The 21609-nt window shown below is 39.9% G+C and overlaps 2 protein-coding genes across 12 annotated transcripts in view; both read left to right on the top strand.

Annotated features, from left to right (window-relative positions):
• optn (optineurin) overlaps positions 1-17488 on the top strand; it is a 29164-nt gene extending 11676 nt beyond the window's left edge. For 4 of the 5 annotated variants that reach the window (XM_069909665.1, XM_069909667.1, XM_069909664.1 and 1 more), the window contains 8 exons: positions 850-965; positions 4285-4455; positions 5636-5729; positions 8424-8558; positions 8714-8866; positions 13734-13876; positions 14991-15079; positions 15406-17488. In XM_069909665.1, coding sequence (XP_069765766.1) covers positions 850-965; positions 4285-4455; positions 5636-5729; positions 8424-8558; positions 8714-8866; positions 13734-13876; positions 14991-15079; positions 15406-15527 — 1023 coding nt within the window. In that variant the 3' untranslated portion in view covers positions 15528-17488. The remainder of the gene's footprint in view (positions 1-849; positions 966-4284; positions 4456-5635; positions 5730-8423; positions 8559-8713; positions 8867-13733; positions 13877-14990; positions 15080-15405) is intronic. The other variant, XM_069909666.1, reaches the window with a different exon arrangement.
• Positions 17489-20983: 3495 nt separating this feature from the next.
• The window catches only part of mcm10 (minichromosome maintenance 10 replication initiation factor), a 63500-nt gene continuing 62874 nt past the window's right edge, over positions 20984-21609 (top strand). For 6 of the 7 annotated variants that reach the window (XR_011348272.1, XR_011348273.1, XM_069909637.1 and 3 more), the window contains exon 1: positions 21200-21274. Coding sequence is in view for 4 of the 7 variants with exons in the window: in XM_069909637.1 (XP_069765738.1) it covers positions 21215-21274 (60 nt within the window). In the remaining 3 variants the exon portion in view is untranslated. Of the gene's footprint in view, positions 21057-21199; positions 21275-21609 lie in introns of those variants that run through there. The other variant, XM_069909638.1, reaches the window with a different exon arrangement.

The following is a 21609-nucleotide window of genomic DNA, read 5'->3' as shown; positions in this document are numbered from 1 at the left end:
ATTTGTTTGTGAGATGTTACACCATCAAACAAATTGGATTGCTTTAGTGAATATTGTTGAATTTTAATCTTTAGGATATGGTGCATTAACTTTTTTGGCTGCTCAAGAGAATGAAGTGTTGTCTATTTATTTACCCCTTGGAAAATTAATCAAGGATCTCATAGTTTGTGTCTGTGGCGTTGCAGTGGTCAATTTAAAATTGATATAACAATTTTTCTGCAAAGAACTGACTGATGCCTTCCTCTGTTAGTTAATGATAACTGTCAGGAATGCAGATTGGGAACTTGTAGTGTTGCTATTACGGTGTCAGTGACCTGGGGTTGAATCTGGCACTGACTAGAATGAGTTTCTCTCCATGGGTTTTCCCCGAGTGCTCCAGTTTTATCCCACCTTCCAAAAAGCACCAGGTTGTAGATTAATTTAAGTGTAATTAGACAGCATGTGTTTTTTAAAAAAAAAATTAAATGTTTAATAACTTTTGGTGAATTTGAAACTCCATATTTACCTATGTAGAGGGAGCCATAAATATTCTTTGGTTTTGGAATCTTGTTACATTGTTGCCTACAAATTAATGGGTATTCAGAATCAGGATTTATTGTCACGAACAAGTCATGAAATTTGATGTTTTACAGCAGTATCACAGTGTAAATGTTCATATTATAACCATCTTACAACATTACTCTAAATAAATAGATGACGGTAACAGTATACGAAAAGTGAGGCAGTGTCTTTGGTTCATTGATTATTCAGGAATTAGGACTGATGCACAAAATAAATTATGAAATAATAGCAGTTTAATAATTGCATAAATTGACATTGAGATTAAATATTGTTTATCTCCATCTGTAGTCCACAAATGAAGTTGAAGTCTTGAAGTCTCAAGTGATGTCATTAGTGCAAGACTTGCAGGAAGCCCAGAAAAAACTGAATGAAGCTGAAGACATGAAGAAGACTCTTCAAGAAAGGTTAGAAAAGAAATGAATGAAAGATGGATAAATTGATTGTGGAAAAAACTTCATTTTTCTTAAAGGAAGTAAGTTCATGATAGAAAATTATAAAAGACAAAGATAGGATCCCTTTCTTTTTCCCAGATAAAAATGTTAAAATCTAAATGACGTGCATTTAATGTGGGGGTGGGTGGGGGGGGGGGTGAGTTTAAGGAGATGTGTGGTGCGAGTCTTTCAGCAGTGGGTGGGGAGGACTACGAGAGATAGTGGTGGAAGCAGACGCGATAGAGGTTTCGAGATGGGCATGTGAATATGCATTAAATGGAAGGAAATGGGTCATGTGCAATTAGCAGAGATTTTAATTTGGCTTCATGTTTGCTGACGTGATAGGTTGAATTTTAATATTTTAGATTTAGCGATATAACAGGGTAAAAGTGGATTCTGACCATTGAAATTTGTATCTCCTGACTAATCTACCAATCTTGTATGTTTTTGGAAGGTGAAAAACAAGCACTAGGGGGAAAACCCATGTGGACTCGGGGAGAATGCACAAGCTCCTCACAGTCAGCGCCAGATTCAAGACTGGTCACTGGTGTGAAATAGCATTGCTCTAACCATGCCACCAAAGGTCTGTGAGAGATAATAGAATATAGGAAGTAAAGCTAGTATGAATGAAATAAGGAAGACTAGACTAGAGGAAGTTAAGTGCTGAGCAGGGATGAATTCCGATAAGAGTATGAGGAAGGGTTACACAAGTATAATAGAATAAGGGTCTTATAGTGATAAACAGAATTAGCAAGTTCTGCATATAGATAGTGAGTCCTGGGGGTTGAGATGTGTGAATAAGGACAAAGGCAGATTCATGAATAAGGACAATGACATGATGGGACCCAGACAGGATACCCCATGGTCTTTCAAGTTTACAGAAACTGCACCTAGGCAGACAGAATTACCAAATGCCAAACCAATCCAGGAGGCAGAAGAATGTTAGGGGGGGAGGGTACCTCTACAGTGAGATGAACTGTATAAAAGTTGGGTGAGCCCCAGTATATGTGTGTATTCCAAGGGTAAGGGGAAGCACCCAACTTTGCACTGTTGTACAATAAATGTTCTTTGTTCTCAATTTTTGTCTCGAGCAAAATCTGTGAAGGTACTTCTGTTTCTCACAGGTACTATATTTGTGCTGTACTGTTCTGTGAAAGGGGTAGAATTTTCAATAGTGAGGCTACGATTCAGATTGTCAGAAAGTTTGAACTGAGAGTTGCATTGCCAGTCCTCTCAAGTTTAATATGACTGCTGAACTTCCAACCTGTTCTAAACTGGGCAATAAATGAGTGACCTTAAGGAGTGCTCTACAAGAAAGAAGAGCAGTGACTGAATACCATACTTTCTTCAAGAAAAGCAAGCAGAATACTTCCATGTCAACACCCTATCCCATTAAATGAAAGGATTGTGGGTGTAAGCTCCACTCGTGACACAGAAATAGGCCAGTTTGGCCCTACTAGTCCGTGCCGAACATCTTCTCCCACCTTGTCCCACTGACCCGTATTTGGCCCATAACCCTCCACACCTCTCCCGTCCATATACCTATCCAACCTTTCCTTGAATATTGACATCGATCTCGCTTCTACTACCACATTCTAGGTCAGCCATTCTCAGCGGAGGTCACAGCACATTTTGGGGAGGGGCATGGACTGAAATCATAAAATATTTTTTATGCTTTTGATGTAGTCGGTAGGAGAGAAATACAGAAGAAACCAACCAACTTTTTCTTGTAGCTAAAAATTTACATTACAAAATGTAAAAAATACAAGTACAAATGTAAATCCAGTATTTACTCCATGATGGTTGTACCCCAACCCCCACCCAACAAAGATAAGACCCCAAAGATAAAAACCTAGAAAGGAAAGCAAGAAAAAGATAAAAGAAGGAAAAGAAAGAAGACTGGATCGCTGAAAAATGCCACACACTCCACAGATCATAATTCATATTCTATTTAATTTTCTTTGAAGATCAACGCAGAACTCAACGTTTAGGCAGAACACAACTGAAAATTGTAAATATGGACACCCAACATAAAAATATGTCGTATTTATTTCTCAAGTTATAGGTAATTTTCTCAAGGGGAATACAACTATGTATCTCTATTCCAATGTGCCACACCCAGATGGGATCAGGCTTCTGTGCAACTGCTCGACGTTCTCTAGTCACTGCCAACACAATTTTAACAAATTCTATTTGATGTTTCAATGTAGTTTCAATGTAGGTCTTATCCCTGTAATAATACCCAGTAAAAATAATTCTGGGTTTTGTGGAAATTTAATTCCTGTAATCTGCTCTCAGAAATTTCCTAGATTGACCCAAAAAGGACTCTTTAAAACAACCAGGTTGAATGTTTAAAAAAAAAAGTTCCTACTTCTTCGCCACATGTAAAACATAAGTCTGATAAGTCTGAACTTAATTTATTTAATTTCTGTGGTGTGAGATATAATTGATGTAAAAAGTTATATTGTATTAATTTATATCTTTCATTTATCGTGTTAGTCATACTATCCCGACATAGACCAAGTTTCCTCATCTATTCTTACATTTAAGTCTGATTCCCATCTCTGCCTGGACTTATGAGCCCTTTGTTTGGAGATTCCCATTTGAAGGGGCCCATAAACTTAGAGCAGACTCCTAAGGGGGTCATAGCCAAAAAAAGTAGGTTGAGAATGACTGGTCGAGGCTGATGGCAACAGAAACGCTTAGAAAGCACTATACTTCAAGGGTTGTTGACTTACTAAATGATGAAATATTAAGATGAATACTGTGCCAAGGCTGTTATCCTTCCATCCACTTTTGCTTCACTGTTTGAGGAGGCATGAGTGAACATTGCTACTGTGTTCCTCCATTCCTACAAAGGTGACATTCTGCTGATGCTGTTAGAACATTTTTTCCAAGATTTGTATTTTTGTCTTCTAGTTTTGGTAGAATTGGACAATGAAGCAACAAAATGCTTAAATTAGTAATTGCTAAGAATTTTGGTGCATATATGAGTGGTACAGTTGATGTAGCAGTTAGCGCAATGTTGTAACAGCACCAATGACCGGGGTTTGAATCCTGTACTGTTGGTAAGGATTTTGTATGTTCTCCCCATGTCTACTTGAGTATCCTCCTAAGGGCTCTGGTTTCCTTCCACTGTTCAAAGATGTACTGGGGATGTGGGTTAATTGGGTGGCATGAGCTTGTGGGCCAAAAGGGCTTGTTACCATGCTGTATGTTTAAATTTTTTAAATTTCTATGTTTAGTACATTTTTATAATGTATATTACAAGCTCATTATCATTGCCTTTCAGATGTCTGGATTTGGAACAAAAGCTGGTTAACAACCAGATGGTCTTAGAGGATGTGAAGCAACTGAAGTTTTCCAATGAAAAATTGAAACTTCAAGTGGAAAGCTTACAATCTGAACAAAAAATTGAACAGATAAAATTAGCAGATGAAAAACTGAAACTGGCAGAGGAGAAGTAAGCTTTTGTGTTTGGTTTACTCCAACCATTCATGATGTTGAACTGATTTACTGGGCATTCAATGACTGGAGCTGGGATTTGACTGTACAGTACGGTTATATTCGTAAATGGTTATATTGTATAGTTAACCATCATTTGAAAATTTATTGAGCTTGCCCCTGTGTAGCAAATTGTGAAATGTATTGATTGTAAAGCAAGTTAATTCAGAAATCATTGCGCTCCTTGTGTGTGACATAACTGAGGTGAATAGTTAGGTTTTGATTAAATCCGGTTGGAAATTAGTGATGGGCAAGATGGCACTCAAACATCAAGATGGGAAGTTTAGTGTCAATAATGTTGACAAAGTCTCTCCCACAATGCAGAATGCTCAATGCAATAGGGAATAGCTTCCATAACAGACTTTTTTTTTTTGAAGACTTTATTTAAAATTTTATAACATGAATACAATAAAGAATTACATTTAAAGAAAAATTTTTAAAAAATTAAAATAGTATGATTACAATATTACATCAGAAAACTACACAAACCCCCCCCGCTAATTGTAACACAATATTAATAGTCTAACTTAAAATTAGTCCAACCCTCCCCCCAAAATAAAGAGTGAAGAGTTAATAAAATTAACAATACCCACTTACAAAAAAAAGAGATAAAACTTAACCTAAAAATAATTCTAACAACAAAAAAAAATTGTCAATACTAAAATATCACGCTTAAACATATATTTAAATCAAACTTAAATGCATATAATTAGCAAACGGAGTCCACTTTAACTTATAAAAAGACATCTTATCCTGAATTGAAAAAGCTATCCTTTCCATAGTCAAACAAAATTTCATTTCCAAATAGCTTTAAGACTGAGCTTAAATATCCTGCTCTCATGAAAGTAATGAGAGCTCATGGCATTGTCAGATGTGGAAAAGTAGTTGCTTGGGGGCATTAACATCTGCAACACTGAAGTCCACCTGAGTGCTGCTTTCAGAATTAAAAAGTGAACAAATTGGAAGAACAACATTTTGGTGATCTTAGTACAAGAAATGACAAAAGCTTTCACTTTATCAACCCTGGATGAAGTCGCTGTTTTCTTGAGTACTTGTATAAGTTATTTCAGATTACTAGCAATTAAATTAACAGCACTTAATGCCTCATAGTAATTTATAGTTCGGTTCTTTGGAAATAGGAGAAAATTTGCTCAGATGCAAGCTGCCTATGACAATTTATTTGAAGACCACAAAAATTTCATGAAGGTCAATGAAGAAATGAAAATTAAAGAGGTATGTTTATTACTTGAAAAATAACACTCACTTTAATTAATGATAATTTTACAGAAATGATGGCTAATAATCAAGATCTGGTAGGGTTTTTTAATAGCACACCCTAAAGTTGCTGTTGGCACTTCGTTTAGATTATAGAATTGTTTACTGATGTCACCTTCTGTGCTAAATCAGTTTACAAGGGCAACTTATTTCCACTAAGTGTCTGTTGTATGTAGTTGCACTAAAGCATTTTTGGTTTGGTGTACTTTGTACAATAGATTATACACTTTCTGAAGCTTAGCACCCAATGTGGCCCACAAGTCGAGACCATGATACATTGGAATAAGAGTGATCTATTTGGCCCTTTTGAGCTTGTTTCATTCTTTGATAAGAATGATCTTTTACCTCTGCTCCATCACATTGTCTGCATGTCCATTCATTTATGGGCCAAATAGTTTTTCTTAATTTCTCCCCCCCCAAAAATTTTCATCTGAGCTTTGATTTACTCAATGAGGATTCATAACCCTCTGGGACTGCAGCCATTCTCAATGGGTGCCCTGTGGCCACCATGGGGGCCTCAGCACATTTAAAGGGGGCCATGGACTGAAATATCCAATTTTTTTTGTTTTTCAAAAGAGTCGATAGGATGGAAGAAACCAACTACCCTTGTGAGCAGACTTATAAGGGGGCCAAAGGGATAAAAAGGTTGAAAATGGCTGGTCTAGAGTTTCAAAGGTCCCCATCTCATCCTTCCTTTCAAGAAAAGAGGCCAGTTTGTCTAATACTTTAGATGTGTCCTCATCATGGCCTACATAAGATTCTTGTTTCTTTTCCCCACATAAACAATCATACTATTTCTTTCACTTTCATTACAGCTCCCTGTCAATTATATTTCAATTCTTTTATAAAAAAATTTTTTTACCCTACTTTTTGCTCTTGTCTTTGTTTTCTAACCCAACTTGAGCCTCATAGTTTGCATTCAGATTTTTAATTCTTGGTCTGGATTTTTGATGGTTTCGATGATAGACCCTTATTTGCTTTGCATGTAAATCGAATTAATTTCTTATTAACTTCAGACAAATAATTGTTCTCTTCATGTTTCTATTGCTTTTAGCTACAAGTGCTATCAGAATTCCCCTGTTTTTCTCATTCTGCATGTAATTTGACTTGTGATAAACCAAGCTTGATGCACAACGTTTAACAATATGGACTTTGGAATCAAATGTACAATTTCTAAATTTACCTGTAACAAATTAGGGAAAAGTCAAATTTGAAGAAGACTGCAATGTATTGCAAGAGTGCATTAATTTCCCATTCTGTCAGAATATTGGTTAGAAAATGGAGTTCAACAAATTCATGGTAGTGTAGCAGTTACACTACTAACTGAAATAACACACAACCATTCGGGTTGAGCTCAGTGAGCAGAATTGATTTATTGCAGGCTGCCTGGCTGGCCTTATACTCCCAGCCCAGACCTGGCTGAGAACTGCGCTGGGGGCGCTGACTTCTCCAGGCTGTCACGTGGGACCCCAAGCGCGGGCTTCTGAGCCTGGTGCTGAGGTCGAAGGGGAAACCCCGATGGTGCCATTTTGGCCAGCTGCCCCGCCGCATGTGTTACAAGCGGGGCCGGTTCACCTGCCTAACAGCGCGCCGCCACAGTAGCACATTTTAATGGGAAGGGGTGGAGAGCTGAGGGAAAGAAGACAGATTGATGGGGAAGAGAGGGTGAGAGAGCAGGTTAGCAGAAATTGGAGAAGTTGACGTTAATGCCTTCTGGTTGGAGGGTATCCAGACAGAAAATTAAGTGTTGTTTCTCTAATTAACGGGTAGACTTGGAGGAATAGTATATGAAGCCATGGACAAACTTATGAATATGTGAGAGGGACTCAGAATTGAAGTGGTTGGCCACTGGGTGATCCACGTCCCTGATGCAGACAGAGCAAAGGTGCTTAGCGAAGGGATCTCCCAGACTGTGCTCAGTCCCTCTGATGAGAAGGCCACAAAGGGAACACCAGATGCAGTAGATGACTCCTGCAGATACAGAAGTGAACTGTTGCTTCACTTGAGAGTTTGGGACCCTGAATGGTGGTGAGGGAAGAGATGTGGGCACAAATGTGGCACTTCCTCCAGCCACAGGGGAAGGTGCTGGGGGGGAGGGGAATTGGGGGCTATTGGTGGAGGTGGATGAGGGAGTCACGGAGAGAGCAGTCTTTATGGAAGGCAGAGGGGAAGATGTGTCCAGTCGTGGGATCATATTGTTGGTGGAGGAAATGAAAGGATAATGTGTTGGATACGGAGGTTAGTGCAATGGTCGGTGATGACACGGGGAATCCTGTGTCTTGGGGCAGAGGTGGCCAGGGCAGGTAACCGGGGAATGGAGGAGATACAGGTAAGGGCTGAGTTGATAGTGGTGGAAGGGAAGCCACACTTGTGGAAGACAGGCATTTCAGATGATCTGGACTGGTCAACCTCAAGATAATCGAGGGATATAGTTTTCATTTTGAGCCATATTGCGATCTGTTTGAACAAAATAAATTACAAGGACCACTGAAGAAAGCAGGCAAAATTGAATATCATCACTGAATCATTGATTAAATATTTTGTATATTTAATTTGGTATCTACAGTGATGGAACTTGAACCACTGTCTGACGTTTAGCCCTAATCTGTAATGTTAACTCTGAATCACGTTTTGGTGTGCTGTTTTAAACAGGGTAAACAGATGGAGACATTGAATACGCTTGTTGCTGATCTGGACATAGCTAAAGAAACCATTGTACAAAAGCAGAAAACAATTGACGAGCTGGCAGAGACTGTTTCCCTGCAAGCTGTCAGGTTAACTGTGCAGGTTAGATTTGGAGGTTTTTACTATTTTGTCAAGTAATAGTTACTGGTACTTTTTTTCTCCAGCAAATGTTTGTTGGTGCCACTTTGATCTTAGTTAATTAACTTCTTAAGTTTAAAGATCTATCATGTTCTCAAAATATGTTTTGTTTTATCCAGAATGCACAGAGCACTGAATTGGTTGGTGTCTCTGAACAGTTAGAAGTGGCTGAGAAAGCCTTGGTGGAAAAGCAGCAAAAGATTGATGCAATGAAGCAAACTATTATAAAACAGGAAGAGGAAATGGAAACGGTGGCCATATTCAAAGCACAGGTGAAAAGCAGATCTTTGTGTTCGGGCGGTACAGTTAGCCAGCGGCCCAAGTTCAAATCTTACACAGGCTGAAAGGAGTTTGTACATTCTCCCCATGACCTGCGTGGATTTTCCAGGTTTAGTCCCACGTTCCATAGACACACAAGGTTAGAAAGTTAATTGATCACATGGGTGTATGTGGACTGATATGGACTGTTCCCTTGCTGAATTAATTTGAGACCACTGCAATTTAAAAAAAAATAGATAAGTTTTTTAATACCAGAGAAACAAAGGACTGTAATTGCTGGAATCTTGAGTAAACTGTGGGATTTGGCGTTTGGGCTGCAGTCACAGAGAGAAATGTTCAGTCAATGTTTCGGGTCCGTGCCTTCTGTCAACTAAGGATCCCGGCCTGAATCCTTGACCATTTCTCTTAGTAGATGCTGCCTGACTGTTGGGTTCCTCGAGCTTCTCATTGTTCACTCCAGATATTTAATTCGCTCCTTGCCTGTAAATAAAATGTATTCTTGGATAGTTGCTATGATTCAATTTTCGGGAACGTCACAAGTTCTCCTGTTATCCTGGTTCATTTCCAACAGTGGCCACCGATTTGCCAGAATGTACACATGTGGAACATGTCACTCAAACTTCAAAATGTTTTCAAAATGTTACAGGTGTTTAAAAGCAGAATTATTTTCTAATTCCTTTCAGTTTTCTAAAAGAATCTGAAGTCTTAATGGAAATATTCTAAATTCAGAAGGTTCAAACATTCTGCTCTGAATTTTGATGTTGAGACAAGAGTTTCTGGAGATTTGGTAGGACACCAGAAACCCTGGCAAATTTCTACAGATGTGTGGTGGAAAGTGTGCTGACTGGGTGCATTGTGGTCTAGTATGGAGACACTGATACTCCTGAGCGTAAAGCCCTGCAAAAGGTAGTGGACACAGCCTAGGATGTCACAGGCAAAACCCGCCCCACCTTCAAGAACATCTACAGGGAACGCTGCCATCACAGAGCAGCAGCAATCACCAAGGATCTACACCACCCAGCACGCGCTCTGCTCTCACTGCTACTATCAGGAAAGAGGTATTGGTGCCACAAGACTCGCACCACCTGGTTCAGGAACAGCTGAACCCTCCACCATCAGACTCCTCAACAACAAACTCAATTAGGGACTCATTTAAGGACACTGAGTTGTGCACTTTATTGATTTGTTTTTAAATTCTCTCTTTTGCACATATTGATTATCTGTTTACAGTTTTTTATTCGTTTACATGTACACACTGCGTGCAGCTTTTTACACTACCAATAAGTGGTAATTGTGCCTTGAATTATGCAGAAAAAGAATATTTGGCTGTTATCTGATGTCATATATGTACTCCGACAATAAACATGTAATCTGAATGCATCAGAATGTAAATAATTTGTTTACAAAATTGTGAAGGACGAGGCCTTCCCTGAATTCAAGTGACCCACTCCCCCTTATCTCTCCTTATCCACTGAGGTCCTCTCACATGCATTCTTTCCAATCCCACCCAGCTCCCTGTTACCCAGTTCTCCTGCACCTGCCCATCCCCTCCTACACTGTTCCCATCTGGCCACCATCCCTTTCTTGAATAGTCCCACCTATCTCCTTCCTTCAGTAGTTGTCTCAGCTTTCACCTCACCCCTCCTGGCTCAATCCACTCTCTTGCTTCCTCCATTCCTTCAACGACACTCTTGCCTTTGACCCTAACTCTCCTTTCCCACCTGACTCCAACTGTCTGTTACCCTGCATCCTTCACTCCTCCTTGGTCCATCTATCACCTCCTAACAGCATCCTTCAGTAACACAGTAAAACCCCAGTTATCCAAAATTCAAGCAACTGGCAGCCTCAAGCAACTGGGGAACAAAGAAACTGCAGAAAATAAATAGGTAAAAAAATATGCAAGTTTAAAATTGGTGTGCTTCGCTGTTAGTTCACCAATCATGCAATATGTAATCTCGAGCAACTATAAAATTCATTTAACCAGCATCTACCAATCCCCATAGGTGCCGGACACCAGGGGTTTGACTGTACTGTCTGTATTACCTCTCCTTGCTCCTGAAGTAGGGTTTAAACCCTCTAGAGATGCTGCCTGACAGTCTCCAGGAGTAAAACAAGTCTGCTGACTTTCAAAAGACCCACTGAGTCTCCATTTTATTTTGCTCCAGATTCCTGCATCTGCATCTTTTCTCCCTTTGAAGCCTGACTCACCTCTATTCATAATCAATTCTGCAAGATACAAGAACAAAATATAAATCCAGAATATGAATGTGATTGATAGTCTGTCTCCGGTCAATCGATCTACTCTGCTGTACTTTCACCTGGTCTTCCTTTTTTTTAATTTTTTTATTTTTCACACTATAAACCACACATTTTTTCTCTTGAATATATACAGTGTCATTTTCTCCCCCTTTTCCCCCCTCCCTTCCCTCCCTCCCTCACCCCTTCTCATTTATTTGAAGTTCAATCTATAAGATACATTAAACCCGTTAAACAATGTTGTCACTTAATAAAATAAACAAGAAATTTTTATCTTTTACTTTTACATACTGAGTCATTCATTTCGTTGTCTTCTCCTTCTGTCATTTTAGGTGGTGGAAGTCCATGGTGGATTTCTCGATTGTATTTCATGTATGGCTCCCATATTTGTTCGAATATTGTAATATTATTTCTTAAATTATATGTTATTTTTTCTAATGGAATACATTAATTCATTTCTATGTACCATTGTTGTATTCTCAAGTTATCTTCTAATTTCCAGGCTGACATAATACATTTTTTTGCTACAGCTAGGGCTATCCTAATGAATTTTTTTTTGTGCTCCATCCAAATCGAGTCCAAATTCTTTATTTCTTATATTACTTAGGAGGAAGATCTCTGAGTTTTTTGGTATATTGCTTTTTGTGATTTTATTTAATATCTGGTTTAGATCTTCCCAAAATTTTTTCACTTTCTCACATGTCCAAATTGCATGAATTGTTGTTCCCGTTTCCTTTTTTACAGCGAAAACATCTGTCTGATACTGTTGGATCGCATTTATTTAACTTTTGAGGTGTGATGTATAGCCTGTGTATTCAGTTATATTGTATCATGCGTAACCTCATGTTTATTGTATTTCTCATAGATCTGGAGCATAACTTCTCCCATGTTTCCTTCTTTATCTTTATGTTTAAATCTTGTTCCCATTTTTGTTTAGGTTTACCGTTTGTTTCCTCGTTCTCCTTTTCTTGCAGTTTGATGTACATGTTTGTTACAAATTTTTTGATTATCATTGTGTCTGTGATCACATATTCAAAATTGCTTCCTTCTGGTAACCTCAGACTGTTTCCCAATTTGTCCTTCAAGTAGGTTTTCAGTTAGTGGTATGCAAACATTGTATCGTGAGTTATATTATATTTATCCTTCATTTGTTCAAAGGATATTAATTTATTTCCCGAAAAACAATTTTCTATTCTTTTGATCCCTTTTCTCTCCCATTCTCTAAAGGAAAGGTTATCTATTGTGAAAGGGATTAGTTGATTTTGCGTCAATATCAGTTTTGGTAGTTGGTAATTTGGTTTATTCCTTTCTACGTGAATCTTCTTCCAAATGTTGAGCAGATGATGCAATACCGGTGAATTCCTACGTTGCACCAATTTTTCATCCCATCACCTGGTCTTCCTTCAAGATATTGGAACAAGACTGGTAGTACATTTAACAAAAGGTGCATGCCTTCATTTGCAAAGGCATGCACTAAAATATCCGTTTTCAAAGGAGTATTCTCTCTAGAATAGCTATTAAAGGCAAACTAGCAGACAAAAGAGCAATGAAATTGTTCAAAAAATACTTTCTTGGAAACAGAATTTTTAAAATATATTACAGAGAATGTCTTGCTATAAAAATCCCAAATATAGCATGAATTGTACAAAAAGCAAGAAAACTTTAACTTCTCTCTTCCCCCCCCCCCCCCCCCAAACAGAAGCAGCAAAATTCTAATTTTGTTTCCTCACATTCTACTTCTGATTGATTTTGGGATTGAGTTCCTAGAGTAAACATTAACCATATTTTTTCATTTTAAAATCTGTAATTGAGAATAATGCTGTTCAAAGAAGTTTGAGAAGAACTGAGTGTATGTATTGATTTGGCAAATTTTAATCTACAAATTGTATAGATGCAAGACATCATGGACAGTGAGAACCAAGGATTTTGGAGAATCAATAGGGAAAAGCCTATGCTTAACCTTCATATCATGTCTAAATCTAGCAAAAGGATGTTGCATGTAGTAGGGCACCAGAGCTTAAAGGCCCATTTCAAAACAATTGATCTGGGGACAAGTTCATATCCATTCTAAGGCGCTGTGGAACTTTAATTCAAGTGGTGAACTCTGCAGGAATGAGCTGCTGTTGATAATACTGAATTTTTGTAAAATCCATCTAGTTCACATCTTTGAGAAAGGTTGATGGTCCTATGGAGATGCAAGAGACTGCAGATGGTGAGATCTGAAGTAAAAATGGCCTTTACCCCCCCCCCCAGAGATCTACATGCAGCTCCAGGTGGATGACACTTAACCAAGCTCTAAAACTGGTTCTCAACTTTCCCCCCCCCCCACACTCACATACCACCTTAAGTAATCCTTGCTAACCACAAGGCACCTCTGGTATCCCGTGCCATAGGTGTTCTGTGGTTAGTAAGGGATTAATTAAGGTAGTATGTGAAAGGAAAAGAGGTTGAAACCATTGCTCTAAAACATTGGCAATTAAAGCAGCCTTTTCAATAAAACCAGAGTTTGGGAAGGAAAGTGTAATGAGGCAGAAATCCATGATTGCAATAAACAATCAGTATTGTGGTAGAGTTATATCAATTGTAATTTCCATTTTCCTGTAGGCTGAAGTTTACAGTGCAGACTTCCACGCTGAGAGAGCAGCTCGAGAGGCAATTCACAATGAAAAGGAGTCTCTGATGGCAAGGTTGAACTTTCTGGAGATAGAAAACACACAACTGAAGGAAGATCTGGACAAGCTTGGCAGGTATTCCGTTAGACCAGGAGCCAGTAAATACAAGTCATAAATATATAGAGAATTGGTCTTTGATCTTGAACCTTCTCTCAATTTTAGTAGTTCGGTTAAAAACCCTGGCACCTATTGCTAGGTGGCGGATGAGTCTATTTTCCAGTTGTTTGAGATTACTTGTTGCATGATTGGTGAACTAATGATGAAGTGGATCATTTCAAACTCCCATTTTCTTTTACCTGTTTATTTTCTGGTTTGCTGCTTGATTGAGGCTGCTGGTTGCTTGAATTTTGGATAGCAGGGGTTTTACTGTATCTAGAAACAATCCCAAAATAATATATTTGGCAACTCCATTGGTCTTTTTTCAGTTATTGAGAGAATTCACTTCCTGCCTCCTTCAAAATCTGAGGGACACATCAGCCTTAGTTTGGGATGTTATTTATTAGTTCACCAAGTTTAGATGAAGACAGAAATTTGATCTTTTCACTATGAAAATGTCACCATCAAGAATATATGATTTTTGTTTTATTTTTGGATTTGACCAAGGAGGTCTCCAAATATATACGATGCTCTTCAAGGTTTATTCTTAATCAATGGGATTAAACTTTAAGAGAAATGCAAGTTAACATACTCCCATGGAGTTTTAAATTCTTTTCTTGTTGTTCAACAAGTTCTGAATTTAAATCTATGGTTAATTGTTTTAAACTGAATTTGAGTCTGACTAATTTATTAGGACTTAGAATTTATCAATTTTTGCTGTAAATGTTGCATCTAACCTTGTAATACAGGTTTCTGCTAGTCTACTCTGTGTTCTCCCTCCCTTCCCTTTCCCTTTGTCTTCTTTCCTCCAGCTCTCTAGTAATTTCTTTCTCTAATCACAGAGCATTCCCTCCTTCCCCTGCTCCTTTACCTCCTGCCTTTTGGACTGTGCTCCTCCCCATTTTCTCCCCCCCCCCCCCCCATTTTGTTTGGGCGCCTGCCAACATTTTTTTTCATACTTTGATGAAGGGTTCAAGCCCGAAACCTTGGTTATAAAGATCTTTGCTATATAAAAGCACCTTGTTTGACCTGCTGAGCTTCTCCAGCATTGTTTTTACTTGTAATATAAACCATTCTGAAATTGTATTTGCAGGCAGTCTTTAGTTGAACTCCAGCGTCGCCACGGGAGTTGTGGTTCAGTGGTTGAAGATGATCCAATGTTACATCAGCGTGGAGTGAGAGGTAAAAAAAAAAACATGTTTATTTTAAACTTAATTTGTCCAACTGGATGAATATCCAGGTGTATCCCAAGCCCATATGTATTTGGGCCATTCACCACTAGCATAGAAAAGGCTTGCAGGAACCGCAAAGTTAAGATTCAACACAGTGGTGTGAGAGAAGGGAGAAATTGTCATGTTCCCAGTCAGAAAGCTTGTGACTTGAAAGTGGCCACTTGCTCTTGTTGTTCGTGCTCTGCTTGGTTTGGATGAACTAACTGGATTAGCCCTCACATTTCTGATTAAAAATATCTTGTGAAATAATTTTTTTTGTTTCAATTCTGCTTACAGAACCTAGAAATTCTGGTTGGGAGCACCAAGGCATTCTGCCAGAACACACTTGTCCAAAGTGTGGTATTGTCGTACCTGACATCGATACCTTACAGATCCATGTCATGGATTGCATCATATAAGCACACAAGATCATTTAAGACTGTTAGAAGCTATGCGCATATGACGTTTCCTTTCCTTTGACTGGTGAGGTTTAGGGAGAGGTGATCAATGATGGGTTAATCCTTTTATTAAATTGTTTTTGGATGGGTAAACAGGAAAATAATATTTTTATACAATGTAGATTTATTTTATAGGAGCAGGCAAGAAAAATATCCCAATGGAATAAGAATTCCTCATCAATACATCTGAAAATTGCACATGATAAAATTATTTTTTCTGCAATTTGTTAATAGATCTGTAGCTAAGAAAATAAATATACTCATTTCCTAGGACTTTGGAACTTGTATCAAGAAGTTCAGAGCTGCACTTTGTAAAGCTGATTCTGAATTGCATGTGAGGGAAATTGTGCGTCACAAAGAATTCTGTAATCAGTGGTTAAAGAGTCAGACTCTGGTGAAATTCAATCAGACTAGCAAGTGTATGACAAAAGCATTCTACTTGTATCAATCATTTGAAAATAGAACTGGATTAGAACGTCATGAAAAGATGCTGAACACTGGTTGAGTGGTCGCTGGTCAAAATTAAATTCACACGATTGTAATTGTCCAGTTAACCAATTGTGCAGCTCAGTTATCCAGTGAATGAATAATGTTATCAAATATGCTGATAAAAGCTACCAATGCCTTGTGTGCTTGTCTTCAGCATCTATCAAGCGATTGTGTTAAAGATTATGCTGTTTTGAGGTACTTTGATGAAGGGAATGTTGGTTTTTATCTTTGCTTTATAAAGTGCACTATCTGATCTGCTGAGTTTTGAGCACTGTGGTTGACACTGTTAGACACCAATATGTTGTGGCATCTCAAAAAGAGCTAAATGCTGGGGGTTTGTTCGAGCAAAGCTATTATTTCTCCATATGACTTTTAATGTAAAAAAAATCCAAATACCACCCTGAAGATGCATTTTTCTGAGAATATTTAATAGTAACTAGCCACAAGAGTTTCTGAAAATTTCTTTGAGTATCATTTTGTGTTCAGGATTGTTGATGCTTGTTAAAGTTGCATAGCTTGAGCAAACTACCAATTTCTGGTTAAATCTGTTGTTGCTTTTAATTTTGTGCATCTTCACTCCAGTTAAATATAAAAGAAGAGATGCTGCGTTCAGGGAATAGAGATTGAGAGGCATAGATAAGGAGGAGGTCACTTTCTCTCGGGGTGGAAATGTCAAACACCAGAGGGAATAGGTTTAAGGCAAGGGGGAAGTTTGAAGGAGACTTGCAAGGCAAGATTTTTACAGTGACAGGTGTCTGGACACACTGCCAGAAACAGATAAGGTAGAAATATTTGAGGCATATAACACATGAACAGATAACGAGGGATACAGATCCGGCAGAGAAGATCAGTTTTAATTGGCATCACCGTCAGCACAGACGTAGTGCCTGTTTTGTGCTTTACTGTTCTAGGTTCATTTCAGTAGTTCATTTTTAAGGGATTGTATTTGGCCCATCAATTCCTTATGTTCCATTTCCCTGCTTTTTCCCTATATGCATGCAATTTGATTTTCAAAAGCCTGTCTAATTTGCTTTTGAAACCATCTATTTTTTCCGCATTCTTGTAAACGGAGAACTCCACATTATCACTGTTCATAAAATGTCTTTCCATGTACCAGTCTCCTTTGTCCATCACTTTGATCCTCTGGCGCTTATCTCAAATGTGACAGCCACTTATTTATCAAATCTCCTCCCAACTAACTTTGCATTATGAATGTTTGGTGTTTCTGGATGTAAATGTGTCTCCCAAGGAAATCGACACAGAACCACACAGGAAAGTCCTTTGCTCACATTGGTCAACCTTGCAATGTGAAGAGACAATGCAGAAGAGATGCATTTAAGAACATCAATGATCATTATAATATTTTAAACCCATTCTTGACTGTATTGTGGATTTGTTTTTAAAGAAATGAGAATAAACAATATGTATCCTGACATATTTCGTTTAATATTTATCACCAACATAACCATTCAAGCCAAAACTATTTTAAGGTCAGAGTCGGAATTTATTGTCATGAACAAGTCACGAAATTCATTGTTTTGTAGCAGCGTCACAGCAGAAACAGTCATATAAACCTCCTTACAAAAAATAAAACAGTGCACGAAAAGCCAAAGTCAGGTGGTTTCTTTGGCTCATTGATCATTCTGGAATCTGATGGCAGAGGAGAAGGTGTCTTTGTGCCGCTGGGTGCTCGTCTTCAGGCTCCTGTACCATTTCCCAATGGTAGCAGAATGAAGAGGGCATGGCCTTGGGGGATAGAGGTCTTTGAGGATAGAGGCTGCTTTCTCAAAACACCACCTCATGTAGATGTCCTTGATGGAGTGAATTCTGGTGCCCGTGATGGCACAGGTCGAGTTAACAACCCTCTGAAGAATTTTCTTGTCTTGAGCGTGGGCACCTCCGTTCCAGACAGTGATGCACCTGTAGAAGATTTCGAGAGTCTTCCGTGACATACCCAAACTTCTCACAAAGTACAGCCGCTGGTGAGCCTTCTTCATGATTGCAACAACATGGAGGCTCCAGGACAGATCCTCGGAGGTGTTGATACCCAGGAATTTGAAGTTCTTGACCCTCTCCACTGCTGAGCCATCGATGAGGACCGGTTTATGTTCTAACTTCCTCCTGAAGTCCACAATCATTTCTTTGGTTTTGCTAATGTTGATTGCATGGTTGTTGGTGTGACATCACTTGTCCATGTAAAGTAATATTAGATTTCTCTGATTTTTGTAGCTGGTCAAGGAAGGAGGTGGGGGATGGGAATGGGTGACACTGAAATGAGATGTGAAAAGGAGGGAAGGGGGTGCAGGAGAATATGACCAGAATAAGTTGGATCCATCCTTGGGACTGTGTCCTTGGCACATTGGAGGCAGTTCACCAAAGTGGCACAGATAGAGGTTAGCAACTGGGGAAAGGTTGAGTCTATAATTATTGGAGTTGAAAGGAGAAGTGATTGAAATTTCATACAATGATGCTATGAGAATATTTTCTTTCATTAAATAATCTAAAGGTCATTGTTTCAGAATGGGAGTTGTTTATTTCTGATAGATTTTTCCAAATTAACCTACAATGTGGTCTTGTATTCAAGACCATATTAGACTTTTGGACTGCAGAGTGGTTGAAGATTATTGGGAGCAGGTACAATACCAAAGTTGAAACCAATGTGAGATCACCATGATTTAATTAAAATTTCGGCCTCATGGAGATATAGGGCCTATCCATAGGTTCTGATAGGTCAATGGTTAGAGCACTGGTCTTGTAAACCAGAGGTTGTGAGTTTGTTCCTCGCTGGGGCCTCATTTCTATGGGGGCACTGGACAAAGTGGCAACTCTCTATGGTAGACAAAGTTAAAGAATTTCACGTATGTTGCATTCTAAATGAAGTATAACGTGGCAATAATGGAACCTTTAACTTTCTGGACTCACAATAATGACCTGTTTTTCTCGTTCCAGAACAAATAGCTAATTACGTGCCAGGCTCTCAGAATCTTCCACACTTCAATAAGCTCACTTTTAACCTACACAGTCTCCTCTCTTGGGTCAACCCTACTCTGACAGGTACTAATACACCTCAGTTCCTCCATCCCTGGATGTGCTGACTCAAAACTGCATACAGAATTTCAGTGTGTAGCCCAGCCATTCTCAATCTTATTTTGGCTATGATTCCCCTAGGACTCTGCTCAAAGTTTATGGACCCCTTTCGCTGTGAAGCAAACAAGTTTTGGTTTCTGTAAGCAAAGTAAGAAGAAAACCAAGCTTTTACTTAAAGGTGCTGTGACCCAGGGTAGAGGGGTTGGGGGGGGGGGGCTGATGAGGATGGAGCACCTGTTGAGAATGGCTGGTCTAGCCCAATCCCTGCAAAGCCGTTGCAAGACTTTAACATTTATCAAAGTAGTGCAATTAATGCAAACTATCTGTAGATGTCCTACTCATTTCCATGGATACTTGTGAGATCTAAAAGCACATCCAGCACTCCGAGCCTATGCCTCAAGACCCAGAGAAACCAGTGGTGCAGATGCTAGAACTTGAGCAAACAGTAAACTGCTGGCAGATCTCAGCAGGTCAGGCAGCGTGTGCCTGTCTGATCTCTAGCAGGTTAATTGTTTGCTTACAATCTGACCGTCTGCACTATTGAATGCTCATGGCGACTGTTTGCCTTGCTGCAGGCAAAAGTTGAAGTCTATCATGAATATTGCGTTTTGTGTATTCATCATCATTCAGGTACTTTGCCGTTCAGTGTGGGCGATCATGTCTCCATCTATCCGAATTGTAGTTGTTGCCTCCCCTGTTCTCCTTCGGTGAAGGCTCCATCTTTGCCCAAGGGTGACATAAGCTATCGGATGGAAGGAGTGCCTTAAACCTCCTTTTGTTGAGCAATTGTGTAGCTCCAACTCCAATTGTATTATATGACAATGAAAGGAATCTTGAAATGCCACCTTTTATCTTCCAGTTCTCTCTTGCTATCTTGACATTGTAATTTTGTACCATTGTAGTTGTATCTTTGTGGCTCGAGCAAGCAAGGATTTCATTGCATCTGCACATTGTACTAGGGCAGTGCAAATTCCTGAGATAAATGGGTTGACCTAAGAAAATGTGAGCACAGGCTCTGTTCTCGCTGCTGCCATCAGAAAAGAGGTATAGATTACACAAGACTTGCACCACCAGGTTCAGGAACAGCTGCTAGCCCTCCACCATCAAACTCCTCAAGGACAAACTCAATCAGGGACTCAGCTAAAGACACCTACTTTTGCATTTTATTGATATTTTCCCCCCCCCCCATTAGTTTGTTTACATTCAATCAGGTTTTTTTTTGCCCTGACAATAAGTGGTAATTCTGTCTCACCAAAAGGAAAAAGAATCTCAGGGTTGTATGCGATGATGTGTATGTACGCTGACAATAAATCCGAATGCCACTTATCCAGCTTTACCTCCTATAGACACTGAGTTTCTCCAGTGTTTCTGTGTGTTTACAGGTAGAACAGACTATTCTGCTGCTCCACTCTGCCACAGTGCAGTGGTTCTCATCCTTTATCTTGAGTAATCCCTCACGAACCACAGTGCCTATAGCATCCTGTGCCACGGGGGGTTAGTTAGTTAGTAAGGGATTACTTAACATGGCATGTGGGGTGGGGGGGGGGGGGGGGTGAGATTGAGAACCACTTGCCATGGTTTGATACAGTTTGGCAGAGATTTCCATGCAAATCATCACACAGGCCTGAACTTCTTTATCCTGCTGGCCAGGCAGAATCCAAAAACAAAACTGTGCATGTGAACAAGTGACTTCTTTGGCTTGGCTTCGCGGACGAACATTTATGGAGGGGTACTGCACTCCAGAGAAAAACAATCAGGAAAGTGCACTCCTGAGACGAGTCCCTGATGGAGTGCGAGTCACGTGACGAGGACAGCCCTAGGCGGCCGCCGGGAGGGGGCGCGGTGGGGCTTGGAGGTGCGCGCGCACAGCCTGGGTCCTCGCCGGCCCGGTCGCCCCGCCGTTTGCCGGGAGCAGTGAGCATTTAAAATCTTCCCGGTTATCTTCCTTCCCCCCCCCCGCCACTCCTCGCGGTCGTTACCCCCCGGCTGCATTGTAAACACGGGTTCTCCTTCTTTCACCCCCCCCCTCCCCATTAAAAACAGCCAGGCGCACTGTGCGGACGAAGGGCGTGATGTCAGCGGGTCCTGGGGCGGGTTGGAGGGAGATTGGAGCGGGTCAACACGGGGTGAAGGTAACGTGGGGGGGTTAAAGGGGAGTCGGGGGGCGAATGAGTTAAAGGGGGACGGGTAAAAGGAAGTCTGCGGGGGAAATGGGTTAAAGGGGAGTCGGGGGGGAATGGGTTAAAAGGGGGACGGGTAAAGGGGAGTCAGGGGGAATGGGTTAAAGGGGAGTTGGGGGGGAAATGGGTTAAAGGGGGACGGGTAAAGTGGAGTCCGGGGGGAATGGGTTAAAGGGGAGTCTGGGGGGGGAAATGGGTTAAAGGGGAGTCTGCGGGGGGAATGGGGTAAAGGGGAGTCCGGGGGGAATGGGTTAAAGGGGGATGCATAAAGGGGAGTCCAGGGGGAA

This window comes from Narcine bancroftii, chromosome 13 (genome assembly GCF_036971445.1).
Source record: "Narcine bancroftii isolate sNarBan1 chromosome 13, sNarBan1.hap1, whole genome shotgun sequence".
NCBI classification, from domain to species: Eukaryota; Metazoa; Chordata; class Chondrichthyes; order Torpediniformes; family Narcinidae; genus Narcine; species Narcine bancroftii.
This window is presented reverse-complemented; position numbering and strand designations above follow the sequence as displayed.